General features: G+C 39.6%; 2 protein-coding genes and 1 long non-coding RNA gene across 3 annotated transcripts in view; all 3 read right to left on the bottom strand.

The window, feature by feature from the left end:
- Nucleotides 1-2623: 2623 nt before the first annotated feature.
- On the bottom strand, nucleotides 2624-5491 carry LOC103516639 (elongation factor-like GTPase 1). The gene is made up of 5 exons (XM_008481618.1): nucleotides 5258-5491; nucleotides 4680-4753; nucleotides 3841-3961; nucleotides 3367-3538; nucleotides 2624-3126 (listed from the first exon to the last, which is right to left on the bottom strand). Exons 1-5 carry the CDS (start codon nucleotides 5489-5491, stop codon nucleotides 2624-2626), a joined length of 1104 nt encoding a protein of 367 aa, XP_008479840.1.
- Nucleotides 5492-6285: 794 nt separating this feature from the next.
- Nucleotides 6286-7150, bottom strand: LOC113470485. The gene is made up of 2 exons (XR_003393524.1): nucleotides 6926-7150; nucleotides 6286-6484 (listed from the first exon to the last, which is right to left on the bottom strand). It is a non-coding gene; the product is annotated as an uncharacterized LOC113470485 (long non-coding RNA).
- A 4784-nt stretch (nucleotides 7151-11934) lies between these two features.
- LOC103516638 (ubiquitin carboxyl-terminal hydrolase 32) overlaps nucleotides 11935-18819 on the bottom strand; it is a 30223-nt gene continuing 23338 nt past the window's right edge. Inside the window, exons 22-26 of the mRNA XM_026828974.1 lie at nucleotides 16677-16905; nucleotides 16179-16407; nucleotides 15243-15310; nucleotides 13305-14524; nucleotides 11935-13215 (exon numbers count right to left, since the gene is read on the bottom strand). Of these exons, the coding sequence (XP_026684775.1) occupies nucleotides 12225-13215; nucleotides 13305-14524; nucleotides 15243-15310; nucleotides 16179-16407; nucleotides 16677-16905 (2737 nt within the window). The 3' untranslated portion in view covers nucleotides 11935-12224. The remainder of the gene's footprint in view (nucleotides 13216-13304; nucleotides 14525-15242; nucleotides 15311-16178; nucleotides 16408-16676; nucleotides 16906-18819) is intronic.

Here is an 18819-nt window from a genome sequence, read left to right as displayed (position 1 = left end):
TCCTCTAGTTAAGGTGAATGTATTTTCATTTCGGGAAACTTTCGGAAACGGAACCGGTTCGCTTTTGGAAACTGAAATGGCCCCAGAAATCATCCAAGATAACGCAATCGTCATCGGAACAAAATTTTCAAAAATTCGCCTGCGGCGCCATCGTTATCGGGACCGGTTTCATAATAATAATAATAATAATAATAATAATACTATGAATGGGCGTGAACAACCTGGTATTCCAATGTTAAAACGCATTAAAAAAAATAAAAAAAAAAGAAAAAAAAACTATGAATGGGCGTGAACAACATGGTATTCCAGTGTTAAAACCCATTAAAAAAATAATTAAATAATAAAAAAATAAAAAAAAAGAAAAAAAAACTATGAATGGGCGTGAACAACCTGGTATTCCAGTGTTAAAACGCATACTAACGTTCTTACTTACTTTTGGTTGGTTGAGCTGGTGTCGTTGGTAACCCTATCCCTATTCTTACTTACTTCTGATTAGCCAATTGAATCCCATTGGTAACACTATACTTACTTCTGATTGGTCAAGCTGTCATTTCTCGTCCATTCAAGTAGTTTGAACCCAACCCCCATCATAGGCTCTTCACACAATGGCCCCGCCAGGGTAGCCAATGGAAACCCATTGGTAACACTATTCTTACGTACTTCTGATTAGCCAATTGAATCCCATTGGTAACACTATACTTACTTCTGATTGGTCAAGCTGTCATTTCTCGTCCATTCAAGTAGTTTGAACCCAACCCCCATCATAGGCTCTTCACACAATGGCCCCGCCAGGGTAGCCAATTGAAACCCGTCGGTAACACTATTCTTACTTACTTCTGATTGGTCAAGCTGTCATTTCTCGTCCATTCAAGTAGTTTGAACCCAACCCCCATCATAGGCTCTTCACACAATGGCCCCGCCAGGGTAGCCAATTGAAACCCGTCGGTAACACTATTCTTACTTACTTCTGATTGGTCAAGCTGTCATTTCTCGTCCATTCTAGTAGTTTGAACCCGACCCCCATCATAGGTTGTGTATTGACAGAAGTGTTTCAGGACCGTTTCCATGACAATGAAACCACTGCTACATTAGACTTGTGTGGTATGTGTCGTAACATTCTGATTCATTAAGCTCTAGAGGACAACATCGAAGGAACCATCTCTTATACCCAATATTATGTATCTAAATATTGATCGCTTTGTGTAAATCGGTAAATGTGTATGTAAAGGTATATTTTATTATAAGGTATTATCGGACCCACTTTTGATTTCACCAAGGAGATTACCAAATGATATTTCCATGGTCATCTTTTCCCTCTAACTCTAAATTCCCTCGTTCTTGCTTGGTATATCTACAATGTATTTAATCCCAGGGGTTTATGGCCTATCTCCTCTCGATTTTATTTCTGTGGGATCATGGCGTATCTTTGTATTTAATCCCGTGGGATCATATCAGTATTTTACCTTGAGTTCTACCTCCATCTCGGACAGTTTCCGCTCCATGGTTCTTCGTTCTCGCTTCTCCTGTTCAGATAGGGAATTTTTACTATACTGAAAGTGGAAAACACACAAAAAATGCGAAAGTCAGATTTCAGATCATAAAAATAAATCGTCGAAACTACTCGTAATACAACCGTTCGCTACGCCGGACTGTATGAAAGAAATAAATTTCAAGGTGGTCTAACCCTAAATGCAGCGACCGCTAATTCTACTTACGTCAGCTCCCATGGCGTAGTGGTCACTGCGCTCGCCTTGCACGCGGGAGACCCGGGTTCGATTCCCGGCGGGGTCAAGAAATTTGTATCATGCAAATGATTGATACCGTGACTGGCTGTTGCGGGGCCCACTCAGCCTCGTGAGGAAAATGAGTAGCTATGTAATATAATGCGCATAGCGACCGGTGCCAGCATGGTAGGTAAACACTGGATTTTAGGATTATTGAGATATTGGAAAAATCCTACAATGCTGCAGTGAGCACCAAAGTTGTGACATAATAACACAAAGAAACTGCATTTACATTTAAAGGGATAGGGATGAGTTGGTTGAGTTATTTAAGAACAGAATATAAAGGGTGTCCCAATAAGAACGCAAGATTTGATTGTTTAATAAAGCATGGTTCTCCATGGAAAAAAAAATAGACTTCTTAGATGATTTGAGAAGTAAACATTCTGAAATTATGTATGGAACAATAATCAGACAAATGATAAAACGACGCATAACAAAGTTATGACCCTTTCAAATCTTGCGTTCTTATTGAGACAATGGGACACCCTTGTTTATCCTGCCAGAATGAGACTGGAAAGTCCCTTTACTCCCGCAGTCTAAACAATTTGTCTTAAAACTGAATCCAAGGAGAGAGCTCCTTGTGCTCCTTGTTTACAAGGAGTCGTCTTCTTCTTCTTCCTCGCCTTTTTCCGATTAGCTACCGAAATTATTTCTAATAATTTTCTCCTTTTTCTTTGCATTTTCCCGTGTCTCTAGGGTGATTGCTTTGAGATGACATTTCGTTTTGGTTAGATTTTCTCCTTTTTCTTTGCATTTTCCCGTGTCTCTAGGGTGATTGCTTTGAGATGACATTTCGTTTTGGTTAGTTTTTTTTTTTTTTTTCCAAGTTACGTTTCAATTTACACAGCAAATAACTTACCAGGTATACAGTTGATAAGTACGTTGGGGCCGCAATATCTCGGTCCAAAACTAACAATGCGATCCAAGTCCTCTTCATTTAAACTCTCTGCTGGATTTTCCCTCAGTATGAGCCTGAGTTCATTTCGTATCCTAAGCATATCTTTGATTAAACTGGCATCGTGTGTATTGTCTTTGTTGCTGGAGTCGTTTATATGATCTTCGCTTTCAGTGGAATCTTGTAAATGATCTTTGTTTGCAGTGGAACCTTGTATATTATCTTTGATTTTAGTGGAACTTTGTATATTATCTTTGTTTGTGGAGTCTTGTATACTGTCTCTGATATTATTGGCATTGTTTATATGATCTTCGAGTTTAGTGGAATCTTGAGCTTTGTCACTAGAAGGATTGGCAGTACTAGAGTCTTGAAGGTTATTGCTAGAGTGATCACTGGACTTATTCGAGTCGTTTGCTAACGAGAGATTTTTGACGGAGCTCTCTAGATCTGAAAGAAAATTTCAAAATTTACATTTATAACAGTTCGTTCGTCATAATAATTTTTAATCTTTCTTCTATGGAAAACGAATTTTCCATTCCTACGTAGTTCAATGAATCACTAAAATGTAGGTGCTTGAGATAGAGAGAAAAAAAGTAAAAATGTACCTCGGCCAGGATTCGAACCCAATATCTCTTGGTTGAGAGTCAGTGCTGTTTTCCACTCGGCCACAGCAGTGGGTGGTTTTACCTGTAATTTTCCTTGTCCTAGTGTCTCTATGGAAAGCTTTGAACACGGCTAGATTGTTGTCCAACACTTGGGTTATCTTATCGGGCAGAGGTATGGCTTGTATTTTGAACTGATAACTGTGGTCTTGTGTGTGTACGATCACCCATTGTTGACTTTCCGAAGAGTTGTCATCCTGCGAAATAAAAGGAATTTATAATGCTGACTGCCAAAGTATGGAATTTAACTTCTTCTTTCTTCGATTTCTTCTTCGTCGTCTATTCCCGTGTACAGGTGGGGTTGGTGTTTTTCGTCAGCCTCTCAATCAGCCCTAGCTAAGGTGACTGCTCAGGGCTGACATTTGGTTTTGGCTGCAAAATTTTTAAACTTGGATGCCCTTCGCACTCGACCTGTGCTAATTCTTTAGCAACGGAAATTCAGGCTGGTATACTGCCTGCTTAGAGTCCTCCAGCCAGAAAATAATAATAAAACACTTACCTTTTTCTCATTCTGTGTAGGAACTATGGATTCATTGGTCATATCCACCAGTGGCGGAGGTATCACAGTTTCCCGGAATGGTACAATTGGCTCCGACACCGAGATTTCTACTTTGGCGTACCTGAAAACAACACCCGGAAAACTTTAAGAAGCCAGCTTAAGGCCTGTTCCCACTTGTCGTTTGGAAAAAAAATCGTGTCGTGCGTAAGTGGGAACACTCTCATTTAAATTACATTGCCTACAAGAACATTTTGTGTCGTTCGGGGGGAAAAATTGTGTCGTGTGTAGTGGGAACACTCTCATTTAAATTACATTGCCTACAAGAACATTTTGTGTCGTTCGGGGGGGAAAAATCGTGTCGTGTGTAGTGGGAACACTTTCATTTTTATTTCATTGCCTACAGAACATTCGGAAAAAATCGGTTGAAACTCACAAGTGGGAACGGGCCTTTAGTTAGTTTGTAGCTCGCCTGCCTTAGAAGCGCTAGGCCGCGGGTTCGATTCCCGCCCGGGGAGAACTTTAAACTAATCAGATGAGGTTCGTTCTTGGAACGGCTGACTTTCTCCTATCCTGTCCTACTTCGGGACGATAAGATCTTACCAGTTACAGTTTCCTCTATCAAACTTAAAAAAAAAAAAAAATGACATGACATGAAGGACAAAAAAAATGACATGACATGAAGGCATACTAGCTTGGAATGTACTAATGTGTAGCACGTTTGAATTCTGCTTTTTGTTCGTCTCTGAAGGTGTTCGACGCCAGCCTAGTAGCTTGGAGGGTAGCTCGCCTGCCTTGGAAATGTGGGTTCGATTTCCGCCCGGGGCGATTTATCGACTTACCTCTCACGTAAGTCGTCAAGACATCGCTGTAAATGTACCTCTCCAGCTGTCACCAAAACATGCTCTCCGCTCTCCTGCGAATAATCAACAATACAATACATAACTTCAAGCAAGGGTATTTATTTAAAAAAGAAAAGTTGTTTTGGGCAATACCTTCTACTTTTACTGTTATTTTGGTTCTATTCCCTTTTTGTATGATCACTATTATTATTTCTTTCTCTTTTCAGTACTTTTATAATCATTATTATTTTCCCTATTTTGTAATTAATCAGGGTTCATTTACTCTATTTGTAATATGTGTTCCCCATAAAATTATGTCAAAATATATGAGACCTTGGTTAGACTGCGGGAGTAAAGGGACTTTTCAGTGTCATTCTGGCAGTATAAACAAGGTATATCAATCAATCAATATCAATATATAAGTATAAGTAGTGCTGCCAGCTTAGAAGTTGTTTTATTATACCAACAGTTTAATAGAGCACCTCTTTATTGATATGATTTTGTTTGTAACTTAATTAAACAAGGTATATCAATCAATCAATATCGATATACTCACGGGAATCGAACCCGGTACCCACCTGTAGTATGACCTCCACACAAGCATCAGCCTGATTCAGTAACCGCAGTCCTCGCACCAGTGTTGCCAAATCACCCGGATGAACCGGTTCTAACGCTACGCGTAATATCGGTGTTGCCATCAGGTGCAGTTCCGAGAACGAGGGACACACCAGGACACTTGACAACGTTGCACTCTTGAGCACGTGATCTTCCAGACCTCCTATGCCTGTGAGATAGAATGGAGGTATAGACATACATGATGGACATGCTACGACACAGACCATATGAGTATTTTGAAGAAAAAAAAAAGCTTGAAATAATGTGAGACTTGAGCGAAAAGAAAAGAGAGTAAGTTTGTATCAACTGAGAAAATACAATGAATAAATAATAATAAAATAGTATCATGGACCTGAGCTAAATGTAATCCTCAGTCGACACAAACTTTGCCCATTTCGAAAAAAAAAAAAAAACACGAGGAAGATTGAGCTAGAAGTTTATTGTACTTTGTCTTAGTGGGTATCACACTAGGCTTGCAGATCCCGGGTTCGATTCCCAGCAGAGTCGAAGTTTTTTTCGGCTCGGGGCTTGGAATACGGGGTGCTGGTAATGCCACCATTATTACCAGAGTGAATTGTGATATCCACAAAAATTGTGAAGGTTTCGCCACAAATAAATCAAGATACGGGGTATACGTATAGGCTCCCGATATATGGTAACCTAGGAGAAAAGTGTTTATTAAAATGGGACTGAGAGTCCCAATTGCCCCATTTTAATGGGACACCCATGGTATCCTATTATAAAAAAAATATTTTTTTTTTTTTTTTTTTTTTTTTTTTTTTTTTTTTTTTAAGAGGTTTGACAGAGGAAACTATAATTGCTAAGGTCTTATTGTCCCAAAATCGAAGAGATAAGGAAGACAGGATAGGAGAAAGCCAGCCATTCCAAGAACGAGAACGTAAAATCCACCCCAGGTGGGAATCAAACCCGTGGCCTAGCACTTACAAGGCAGACACATTACCAACTAAGCTTACTAGGCTTACCTTAGTTTACCAGCCATTTTCGATGAAATAATCCCATTACTTGCAATCAGACAATCGGCAAGAGTTGTTTTCCCATGATCCACATGTGCTAGAATACATATGTTTCGAATATTGTTTGTGTTGTACTGTAGAGCCTTCAGCTGATCAATACTGACATGTTTCATTGACATGATTAATTTGTAGTAGAATTTTGAATAGAATCAATTTCTGGAAAATAATAACTTATATTGAGGTGTTTTTTTATGTTTGATAGAGAGAACTGCTAAGGTCTTATCATCCCAAAATCAAAAAAAGAAGGAAGACAGCCTAGACAGGATAGGATGAAGCCAGCTGTTTGGAGAACAAACCTTGATTGGTAATAGATCACAAATAATATTTTTAAAAAGAACAAGACCTGTTTAGATTTAAAAAAGACCTTGTTAAGACTGTAAGAATAAAGGGACTTTTTGGTCCTATGCTGGTAGAATAAACAAGGTACATTAGTGTTATTAAAGTGATTAGTGTTATTAAAGGGTTAGGTTAAATACAAAAAGGAACTTTTCTTTTCCATGGACGTGACTTCTGCATAATTACCAGTGTGATTAAAAGTCAATCTATAGGTAACTACTTATACTTATAGTTACTTACTGTACAAGTTACAATAGCTACCTATTAGCTGAAGATGTTGGAATGAGGGTTCAACAGATAGCAAGATTGTCTCACTCAAGAACTGTCTGTCTTGTCTGTCTCACAGACAGAGTATACAGTTCTCAAGATCAAGAACAAGGGAGTTATTTTTCTAAAGGAAAATTAGTGCAATTTAATTAAATCTAGAGATTTTTAATAAAAAAAAATCACTTGAACTTTTTCATTTCCTTTTCCTATTTCCTTGCAGTCTGTGCTGTCTTAATTAAATCTAGAGATTTTTAATAAAAAAAAATCACTTGAACTTTTTCATTTCCTTTTCCTATTTCCTTGCAGTCTGTGCTGTCTGATGATGATGATGATGTCAGCTTTTCGTGCTGTTATTTTACTGGTAATATAAGCACGCAAACTCAATGGTTTGTAATATGAGAATTAATTCTTAATGTTTCCTTTTTGTTTATCACGAGTTATCAAATTCAAATTTGCCACGCTTATCGCGCCATTGTAAATTCAAGGTCGCGTAAGATCCGTTTACAACATTCATGTTTTGTTGCCGTCGCGCCGATTTTTTAGGAGGGGCCTGTTCCACGAATTAATTCCGCACCCACCAACCGAGATTATTTTTTTCGACGCCGAGAATCGAACCCACATCTCCTACGTGCAAACTTGCAATAGATTACTCTGCTATTTAGCCATAGTTACTTTTTTCATAATTCTATAGTTGAAAAAATAAAAATAATAATAATAATAAATAAAAATATGAAAAACGATTTTGATAAGGTGATAGTTTTAAAATTGATGTATTTCACTCGGAAAAGATCAGAACTTACCTACACTTACCCAATGATGTTATTATTTAATTTTTCACTCGGAAATGATCGGAACTTACCAAAACTTACCCAATGATGTTATTATGGTATTTTTTGAATCCCGCGGGATCTCACGCGGGATGTGACCAATTCCGCGTGGGATTTTGCGGGATTTACAAGTATTACCCGCGGTATTTTTCAGATGTAGGATAGTATGGCTCAGAAATTCTACGATTAAAACACACTCTATGTTCCCTGTCTCTGAGATAGGAACTTAGGAAAATAACGATATGTACATAGGTATCTTCATCCTCAGTATGCAAAGAGAACATATTCACAAATGAGCAACTTTCTGAGAATAGCGTTTTTTTTTACAAATTTACCTAGGTAGCATAGGTAAAAAAAAAAACTTTCACAAAACATGATGTGAGCAACAACAAGAAGGGAATAATACGGTTAGGTAGCATACCTAAATGAACAACTTTCTGGGGTAGTAAGGTCAGGTAGCATGAAAAGAGAACTTCAACAAAACGTGTAGAAAACCAACAATTTAGTTAAGTTTGATGTAGGACAATTGGTGATTCTCATGAAAAATATAACTGTCCAAATGTATTTTTTTTTTTTTTCGTAAAGATCGTCAAAAATAATAAATAATCCAAAAAGAATTTTTTTTTAAAAAAAGTATTTCTTCTCTAAGAAATTCGTCCCCAAAGTATGCGCGGGAAAAATAATGAGATTCAAATTTAGAAATGCGCGCTACGCTTGGCAACAATGCGTGGGACGTAACCAACCATGAAAAAAAATAAGACGTTCAGATCAATTCCCGGGCCCAAATTCAATGAGAACATTTCCTTTATTTGTTGAGCATTTTCGCCAAGCTTGATAAAATCAACCAATCACATTGATTATTCCGACTTGGATTAAGCAATCTGATTGGTTGACTTTGAACACTTGGATTAAGCAATCTGATTGGTTGACTTTGAACACTTGGATTAAGCAATCTGATTGGTTGACTTTGAACACTTGGATTAAGCAATCTGATTGGTTGACTTTGAACACTTGGATTAAGCAATCTGATTGGTTGACTTTGAACACTTGGATTAAGCAATCTGATTGGTTGACTTTGAACACTTGGATTAAGCAATCTGATTGGTTGACTTTGAACACTTGGATTAAGCAATCTGATTGGTTGACTTTGAACACTTGGATTAAGCAATCTGATTGGTTGACTTTGAACACTTGGATTAAGCAATCTGATTGGTTGACTTTGAACACTTGGATTAAGCAATCTGATTGGTTGACTTTGAACACTTGGATTAAGCAATCTGATTGGTTGACTTTGAACACTTGGATTAAGCAATCTGATTGGTTGACTTTGAACACTTGGATTAAGCAATCTGATTGGTTGACTTTGAACACTTGGATTAAGCAATCTGATTGGTTGACTTTGAACACTTGGATTAAGCAATCTGATTGGTTGACTTTGAACACTTGGATTAAGCAATCTGATTGGTTGACTTTGAACACTTGGATTAAGCAATCTGATTGGTTGACTTTGAACACTTGGATTAAGCAATCTGATTGGTTGACTTTGAACACTTGGATTAAGCAATCTGATTGGTTGACTTTGAACACTTGGATTAAGCAATCTGATTGGTTGACTTTGAACACTTGGATTAAGCAATCTGATTGGTTGACTTTGAACACTTGGATTAAGCAATCTGATTGGTTGACTTTGAACACTTGGATTAAGCAATCTGACTGGTTGACTTTGAACACTTGGATGAAGCAAATACACAGGGATAGGATATTGAAAATAACGGTGAGCTCGTAAGAAGCAAACTAAAGGCCGGAACCAAATTAAGCTATCTGATTGGTTTACTTTGAACACTTGGATTAAGCAATCCGATTGGTTGGCTTTGAACTAATTACCCAATCAGATTGCTTCATCCAGTAGTTCGAGTTTAATTAAACTCTGTGGCCCCAGCCATGTGAGCGAAAAATAAAACCCCCTAAGATCGGATCTGAGTCCGCGGGACCGGGAAACTCGCCCGCGCTAGCGTGACCTTGAGGCCCTGCCGTCCTGTTGAGGTGACCTTGAGATACTACCGTACTGTGACCTTGAGATACTCCCGTATTGTGACCTTGAGATACGCCCGTGCTGTGACCTTGAGACACTCCCGTGCTATTGATGTGACTATGAGACCCTTCTATACTTGTATTGCTCTTTGAACTTGGCAAGGCGTTTGAACTATGTTTGCTGTTGGATAGGACTGTATGGAATGTGTCGACTTCCCGTTGCGCGGACTCAGCGTATCTCCTGTTGGAAACGTTAGAAAAGGTTGCCCCCTAAGATTACAATCTCTTATGTCCAGGGCCACAAAGTGCGTTTAAACTCCGTTTAAGTATAACAAGCAATCTGATTGGCTAATTTCTAGCCCGTCCTTCCTTTATTATTACGATAGTAATAAAAAAAGGTATAAGGGACGGGCTATTGTATTCGCTTCGGTGTCGTCCGTCTGTCTGTCTGACCCCATAGAAGGAACACGAAAGTGGTGATGCAAATTTTGTCCAGAAAACAATAAAACAAAAAAACAAAAAAAAAAAACTGGTTTTTGGGGGATTTTTCACATTTCCACAAATGAGCTCTGATCTTGAAATTTGTCGCGACGACCTATGAACTCAAAGCGAGAAAGTTTTAGATAACACTTCAGCCGATAATTTAAGACCGGTTTTAGCGTCACCTATGTTAAACTACGCCGAGCAAGGCGAATAAATGTATGGGTGACATAAACATTATATTGGTAGTTATTAGAAAACATTAAAAGGAATAAAGGGAGAACGTGCTCTAATCTTGATTTTAAATCATTACATGAAATTAAATCAATAATAATAATAAACTGAATATTAAACAAATTAGGTAGGTACATAGGTACTGATTTTTTTTAACCACGATCGAATAAACTACGGGCTAAAAAATTCCCGGAGGGACGGGCCCTGTTTGAAATCAGTCAATCAGATTGCTTAATCCGAGGGTCAAACTTAAATGGACAAATAAAACACTTAAATAAATAAACAAAATAAATTAATTTCCCCAACATAAAAAAAAACCTAAAAACTTCAACAACCGAAAAAAAAAAGCGTCAACAAAATATAGGAATGCTTTCGATTTACCAATATTTATGCAAAACAATTCAAGCAGGTGTTCTGTGAACGCCAAAAATACCAATCTAGAATAATATGAATTTATGACACAAATTAATTAAACGTTCACGGGATAACAGCTATTCTGTACAATTCAACGGTAATTATTCAGAAGCCATGACAATGAAAAAGAAAGCTCGTTTTTGTGATTGCAGCAGTTTTCCATTGACGTGACTTCTGGCCCACTCAGCCTCGTGAGGAAAATGAGTAGCTATGACATATAAATGCACATAGCGACCGGTGCCAGCATGGTAGGTACTACATACATTGGTCACTGCGCTCGCCTTGCACGCGGGAGACCCGGGTTCGATTCCCGGCCGGGTCAAGAAATTTGTATCATGCAAATGATCGATTCCTTGACTGGCCGAAGAGCGTCGTGTAGGGAAAGGGTGGAGATCTCGGTGGAAAAATCCTACAATGCTGCAGTGAGCACCAAAGTTGTGACATAATAACACAAAGAAACTGCATTTACATTTACAATAAAATTTATGACACAAATTAGCTTTTATAGCGAGTCTTTCCCTTTCAAAATGATCTCGTTATCTCGTTTCCCTTTCAAAATGATCTTTCCCGTTAGCTACTTACACGAACTAAAAAACAAAGCGTACTAAATATATGAATAAAATTAATAACTTGTGAAATTGTCAACAAATTTTGCAACAAAAAAGAAAGACCGGACTCAACAACAAAACCCCTGAAGAAATGTTTTTGTCATGCCCGGGCCTACAATTAGTTTAATCTTGGTTATTTAACTATTGGATTGAAAGCAATCTGATTGGTCGATTTCAAATTGTTAGGCCAGTCAGATTGCTTGATTCGAGAGGTAAAATTAAACCAAGCTTAAATTCAGATAGCGTCAGATTGCGGTCCCGGCTATGACTCGAGCAAAAATGGAAATCCGTTAATCTTGGTTATTTAACTATTGGATTGAAAGCAATCTGATTGGTCGATTTCAAATTGTTAGGCCAGTCAGATTGCTTGATTCGAGAGTTAAAATTAAACCAAGCTTAAATTCAGATAGCGTCAGATTGCGGTCCCGGCTATGACTCAAGCAAAAATGGAAATCCGCTCCGAAAATTCATTTGCTCTTAAACGTTCACGGGATAACAGCTATTCTGTACAATTCAACGGTAATTATTCAGAAGCCATGACAATGAAAAAGAAAGCTCGTTTTTGGGATTGTAGCAGTTTTCCATTGAAGTGACTTCTGAACAAGTACCCATTCCCATGCTTTGGTGATATAGGGTACAGATTGCTCAAAGGTCAGTCACCCGTCCCCTGGTCTATCGTTTGGGGATGGCGTTGCTTTATCACATGACAGCGCACACCTTCTTCATCTCATTCTCATCGTAGTCCTCATCAATCTCCTTCGTGTCCGTCATTTCCCGCTCGCTCACATCCGGCAGATACGCGCCCAGGTCCAAATCCTTCCGCTCATAGAACAACATATACGCACACGAAGTGTCCATCTCCCCGGAGGAAACTTGGCGACAGGAGGAGTCGTTGTACGCGTACCATTTCCCGTTTGGGTTCAGGGCGTACGAAACGTAGTGGCCGCCCCCGAGGATGCCCGAGTGGCACACGATCGCGTACAGGGAGTATTTGAGATCGAACGGGTCGTGGCCGCGCGTCAACCGGTGCTGATGGAGATCCTGCGGGAGCGGATCTGAGTCCGCGGGACCGGGAAACTCGCCCGCGCTAGCGTGACCTTGAGGCCCTGCCGTCCTGTTGAGGTGACCTTGAGATACTCCTGTATTGTGACCTTGAGATACGCCCGTGCTGTGACCTTGAGACACTCCCGTGCTATTGATCTGACCTTGAGATACTCCCGTGCTATTAATGTGACTATGAGACCCTCCTATACTTGTATTGCTCTTTGAACTTGGCAAGGCGTTTGAACTATGTTTGCTGTTGGATAGGACTGTATGGAATGTGTCAACTTCCCGTTGCGCGGACTCAGCGTATCTCCTGTTGGAAACGTTAGAAAAGGTTGTGTCCGGTGACATGTTTCGCTTCACCGGTGCCCGCTCGTTGGCGTTCACATCATAGGTGCTTCCTCTAGTATCCTCACAGCGCTCACTCAATCGTCTGTGTCGCAAGATATTCGTCTTGGGGACAGACGCCAGGTAGCTGGTCGGATCAAAATCTTCATGCGGGAAGTTGACGACCTTCTGACACTTCATCCACTTGTTTTGTATAAACTGGAACCGTTTCAAATGAACGATAAGGACAGGGGGGAGCCGATAGATCTCCAGCTTCTTACTGGCTAGCTGATGGGTTTTACACTTTGGACAGTAGTATTTCTCAGAACGATAAGGACAGGGGGGAGACGATAGATCTCCAGCTTCTTACTGGCTAGCTGATGGGTTTTACACTTTGGACAGTAGTATTTCTCGTTCTCACCCAGATGTTCCTCCTTGGTGAAGGACTCCAGACAGTAGGCCAGGTTGATCGGTTCCGTCTGCTCTCGCTTGCTGGCGATGCACGTCTCATGCTCTTCAAATACCTTCTCCAGGGAGGATTGGTATCTGAGATGCAACGCCGTCGGGTCCCAGTCAATAGCAAGATGTGTGGTGCTGCTATAGTTGAACTCGGTATCATCACATGCTAGTTTACACCCGAGACAGAACTTGGTCCAGGAACAGAGGGAACATTGCATGCCGTCCGGTGTGATCGCCTTCAGTACAAACGGATACTCATAGCCCAGGCTGTCATCGCAGTCCATGGCGTGGTTCGGGGGGCTTGTCTCTAGGGGCGGGAGAGGCGTTACCAGGCGGGCGACCTGTAGCCACACCGCCTGGTAGAGGTCCTGCTGTGTTGTAGTGTCAGAGCACGGGACAATCACCGGTATGCCGAATAGAATAGGGCGGTACTTGTGAGCGCTCAGGAAGTATGCTGTTTGGCGGAGCATCTTCCTATGGTACGCGATGAGGGGAGGGTTAGGCGGAGGGGAGGGGACAGACGCGGTACTCTCGGCGAGGGAACTACTACTAGCACTGCAGTTCCCACTATCACAGTTGTCATCCGACTCTTCTTCTATACAGTTACAACTCGGCTTCTCTCCATTACACGGAACTTTCTCTCCATGGCAAGTGCTATGACTCGTAGCATTAGGACTGCTTTGACATTGACTATCACCAGTACACGTAAATCTCTCTCCATTATGACTATGTTTCTCTTCCCCACACACGGACTGACTATTGGACTTCTCACTACTGTTGCTACTCTGACTATTTTTCCTACAATGACTAACACCGTTTGGTTTGGCCCCGTTGGTGACGGAACCTTTACACGGGACACTCCCGTTCCCATTCAGTACCCCCGGGGTGGTTCCTTTACACAGTGTAGCGCCGAGGGCTCCGTTAGGTTTGACCGTACGTTGTATGGCGCTGAAGCTATGCGCATCTCGCTGCACGGTTGATTTGAAACTCCCTAGTGAGGACCTCTCTTCATCCCCACACACGGAGCCCGGACCTCCATACCCGGGCAACTCGTACGCATACAGCGTACTGTTATACACAAGAGACCCGCTCACACTATTACTACTATATACGTTCGCTCCCGAGGCCCCCGTCCGGATTTTATCTTCATCCGCGGGCACATTTCGGATCTGAAATGACCCTAAAAGTTCAAGTTCCCCCTTTCAAAACCCTAAAAAAAAAAAAAAAAAAAAAAAAAAAAAAAAAAAAAACTTAAATGGAGTTTAAACTCAGTTTGTGGCCTCGGGGGGTAAAAAGATGTTCTCTTTTCCCAAGATTAAAATCTCATAAGAGGTTAACAAACACATTAATGTGAGGTCGTACATCCGGAGGTTAAAATGTACAATGCTTCAGTTATTATTAATAAAGAAAACAAGTAGTGGAATGGAACTTTCAGTTCTTCTAGTCACCGCCTTGTCTTTATTCCATTTTATTAATAACAAACAAAGCATTTTGTCCGAATTTCGACCCAAATCGACACAGATAGCAATGGCCTTTAAATCAATTGCCCAAAGGGGCTTGGAATTAAAAACGTGATAGTCGGATTTTTTTTTAAAGGGGGAAAGGCTTAACACTTCACTTCATTTTTTTCTATCCGCTCAAGTTTGATTCAAACGAACCGTACAAAATAAAACTTTAAAATTAAAAATAGACTTCAAAAACAAGTTTAAACCAAATGGTAACAAAAAAGTAAATATAATAATATTAAAATACAATAAACATAATAACTCGCTACTAAAATAATAATGAAATATGTACTTTTATAAGTGATTTATTCCCGTGAGAAAATGAAATCCACCAAAAGATCCCTCGCCATCTTTTCCCAATAAATTTATAGTACAAAAAAACTATAAAATCCCCCCGGAATATTTCGCTAATTTGTAGATGATGTGGTTCTCCCAGGCTTCCCGCGCCACCTGCAAATACAATACAGCCAATAAGCCTCACTATCAGGTAGACCTGATCAGGTGTCAGGTATACTTGATGGTGTTTGTGCTCATCAGTTATCTGACATTCCGACTTTTTCATCCGTACCTGTCAGGTCTACCTGATAGTGTGTGTGCTCATCAGGTGTCATCACCTGATCAGGTATACCTAGTGATGGGTCGTGGGTAAATACCCACTGGGTGGGTAAATAAAAATTGGGTATTTACCCGGGTATTTATCCACCCCCAGGGTGGGTAAATTTAAAAAAAAAAGAAGAAAAATAAACAAAAAACATCGTCACTTGATTTTTTTTTTAATTTCCCGGGCACAATTCGACTGAGGTAGTGTGTGTGCTCATCAGGTGTCATCACCTGATCAGGTATACCTGTCAGGTCTACCTGATAGTGAATAGCTGGCCTTAAAGTAATGCGAAAGTAGTGCCCAGATACAAAAAGGTCACGGTTTCGATTTCCGCCCGGGGCGAACTTTTTCGGGACTGTGTTCCCTTATAATAGACGCCTTCGATCGACGAGGTGAATCTATGTTGTCGAGGCAGTGTACGGTTTCAGTCGACATCGATCGACGGAGTCGACTGACTGTGTGTGGACGTATGCCTCTCATCAGATGGGCGAGAAGAGACACAATACTTCCCATTTAGGTGCTGGGTCAACACGGGAACACCAGAAAGTAACCCGTACTTTACCTGAAAAATATTAGGTTCGTTCTCTTCGGTATAGGGTTGATACCCAAGTCCTCTGTTGTTACAGTTCTCTTTGTGAAACTTTTTTAAAATTATATTATTATTAAATTTACAATGAGAAGGATAAAATTAGTTATTGATGGAAAAAAAGCACTTACTAGAAGTCTGTTTTGTCTCGTTGTCTTGTGCCGTCGTTTTGACAGCCGTCTCGTCCATGACTTGTGAGGCAAATAGTTCTCCCATGACAGCGTTCACTTGTTCCAGTAGCTGGGATAGATGAACATAGATGTCCAGGGGTGAGAGTTTCATTTCGAGAATAAGACGGTCAATTTTGTTGAGCACTAAAATAGGCTGAATCTTCTCCAGCCATGCTTGCTTGAGGGCCACCTGATAGAAAAAAAAATCAATAAAATTTACCGCCCAAAATTTGTATGGTGCGAACAACATATTTTAACTTTTAACACATCATGAAAAAAAAATCTAGTCAAAGGTCCTAATTTAAGGGGACTGGGTTTTGAGTCCCACAAGTGACATAAAAAAAGGTGGTTTGGTTGGTTGTTTGTTTTGCTTGTTAAGACTGCTGGGATAAAAGGATTTTTCAGTCCTATTTAGGCAGGATAAACAGGGTAAAAAAATCTATTCTCTCTCACAATTACCTGAGTCTGTGCACATATCCCCTCGACACAATCTACCACAATGATTGTCCCATCACACAGTCGGACTGCTGTGGACACTTCCGAACTGAAGTCGACATGCCCCGGTGAGTCAATTAGATTGATCAGATATTCTTCCGGCGTGTCTTTGTTATCCTTGTAGTACAGCGAGATTGATGAGGACTTCATAGTGATACCTCGCTCCTGCTCGTCTTTCCTACTGTCCATGTACCTGAAGTAGAAGGAATTTGTTTTACAATCAACTGAGGAAAAAAAAACCCCTGGAGATTTTTTTTTTAATAAATAATAATTAACTTTATTTTTCAATAAGACAGAACATAATGACAGTTACAAAGAAAGGTACTTTTTTCCGGTCCCAGGGAAATAAAAAAGAAAAGAAACAGAAAAAAACCTGTGTGCCCGGGAAAATCAGCAGCAGGTGATTTCCCAGACTGATGGTTACCCGTTCGGATACTAACGAACTAACCATGCACAACATTGATAAACTTATGTGGCAACGTTGTGATTGCTAAACTACAATGGCTGTTAAACAACGTTATGATTGTTAAACAACTTTGTTAAACTTCAGTGGCTGTTAAACAACGTTATGATTGTTAAACAACTTTGTTAAACTTCAGTGGCAACCTAGGTGGGGGGGGAATGGATTTTAGACATTTTATGTAAAAAAAAATCCTTTTTTTTTACTTTCTTAATAAAATATCCTGTCTATTTTTTGTTGATTTGATAGAGGGAACTATGTGGCCATACTCGTAACAATATTGGAGAAAGGCAGCTGAGAACAAAATCTTATATATTTAGGATCAAGTTTGCTCCCCAGGTAGGTGGGGATCAAACCTGTAACCTAGCACTTATCTCTAGTAGCGCAGTCAAACTTTCTAGACTTGGTGGGGCAGAGCACTACCGTTATGTCTATTTCAACACACACACTATCTTCCCTAATACACTATCACACACTATCTTCCCTAATAACAATCCTATTATAAAAAAAATATAGGTACCTTGTTCTGCTCGAATGAGACTAAGTAGTTCCCTATTCCCCAGCGATCTAAACAAGGTCAAGAATAGAAGGGAATATACCTTGTTTATCCTGTTGGAATGAGACTAGTCCCTTTACTCCCGCAGTCTTAAAAAGGTTTTATGTATTTGGTACAGAATAGGTGTAAAATTGTAAATATAAGAACAATTTTATAATAAAAACCTTGCTTAAATTCAAAAATAAATAAGAGAGAAGTGTTTGTTAAAGTGGGATAAAGTGTCCCAATTGTGGACAGTCCCTGGGACACCCAAGGTATCCTATTCTAAATGTACCCCATAGATTTTATCCTAAACAGATTAGGTTCATTCCCGGAACGGCTGGCTTTCTCCTATACTGACCTCCTCTCATCGGTTTCGGGACGATAAGACCTCCGTTGTTACAGTTCCCTCTATCAAACCTATCAGTAATAAAAGTAGGTACCAGATTATTGAAATATGGAAATTGATTGCAAAGGAGGCACTTAGTAATGTTGTGATATCCACTAAAGTTGTGAAAAAGCTCTGCTTTACAACAAAGAATATGAGATTTGATTGATTGATTTATAAAACTGAAAGGAAAAAATAATCATTTTGTAGAGAAGTCCTTTTTAGAGTGTAGATCAAAAGTGTCTCTGTCGTGTATCGAGGATTGGGAAAAACTTCTATTACGATCTATAGAGAGCAAGTTTTGGAAGATTTAAAAATAATGGCTTAAAAAAAGGTAATACTAATTAAATTACTATAGTCAATCCAGATGGATATGAGAGCAATGAGTCACCAAGAAAGTAGCCTACGTTGCCAAACATCTCAAAGATGCAACATAGGAAAATCTTTAAAAGAGGAAGGTACATTGCACAGTGCTTCCTCCCACATTGCACAGTGATTCAACCTCTTGAAAAAAAGGTAACAGATCGAAGCTACTTCTGCTTTTTAAAAGAGAGAGTTTATAAAAATAGACCTTTACCTTAAATAGGTAGGTAAGTCTTATATCCCATTTTATTCTAGTCTTAAGTGTTCTTTAATGTTCTTTGTCTTTTGTGTTTGACTTGTGTTTCACAATATTGTAGAATATTGATAAACATTAAATAAAGTTACATTTACATTAAAAAAA

Source organism: Diaphorina citri, unplaced genomic scaffold (assembly GCF_000475195.1).
Source record: "Diaphorina citri unplaced genomic scaffold, Diaci psyllid genome assembly version 1.1 scaffold1623, whole genome shotgun sequence".
NCBI classification, from domain to species: Eukaryota; Metazoa; Arthropoda; class Insecta; order Hemiptera; family Psyllidae; genus Diaphorina; species Diaphorina citri.
Note: the sequence above shows the minus strand (reverse complement) of the source record. Positions and strands in the feature narration are given on the sequence as shown.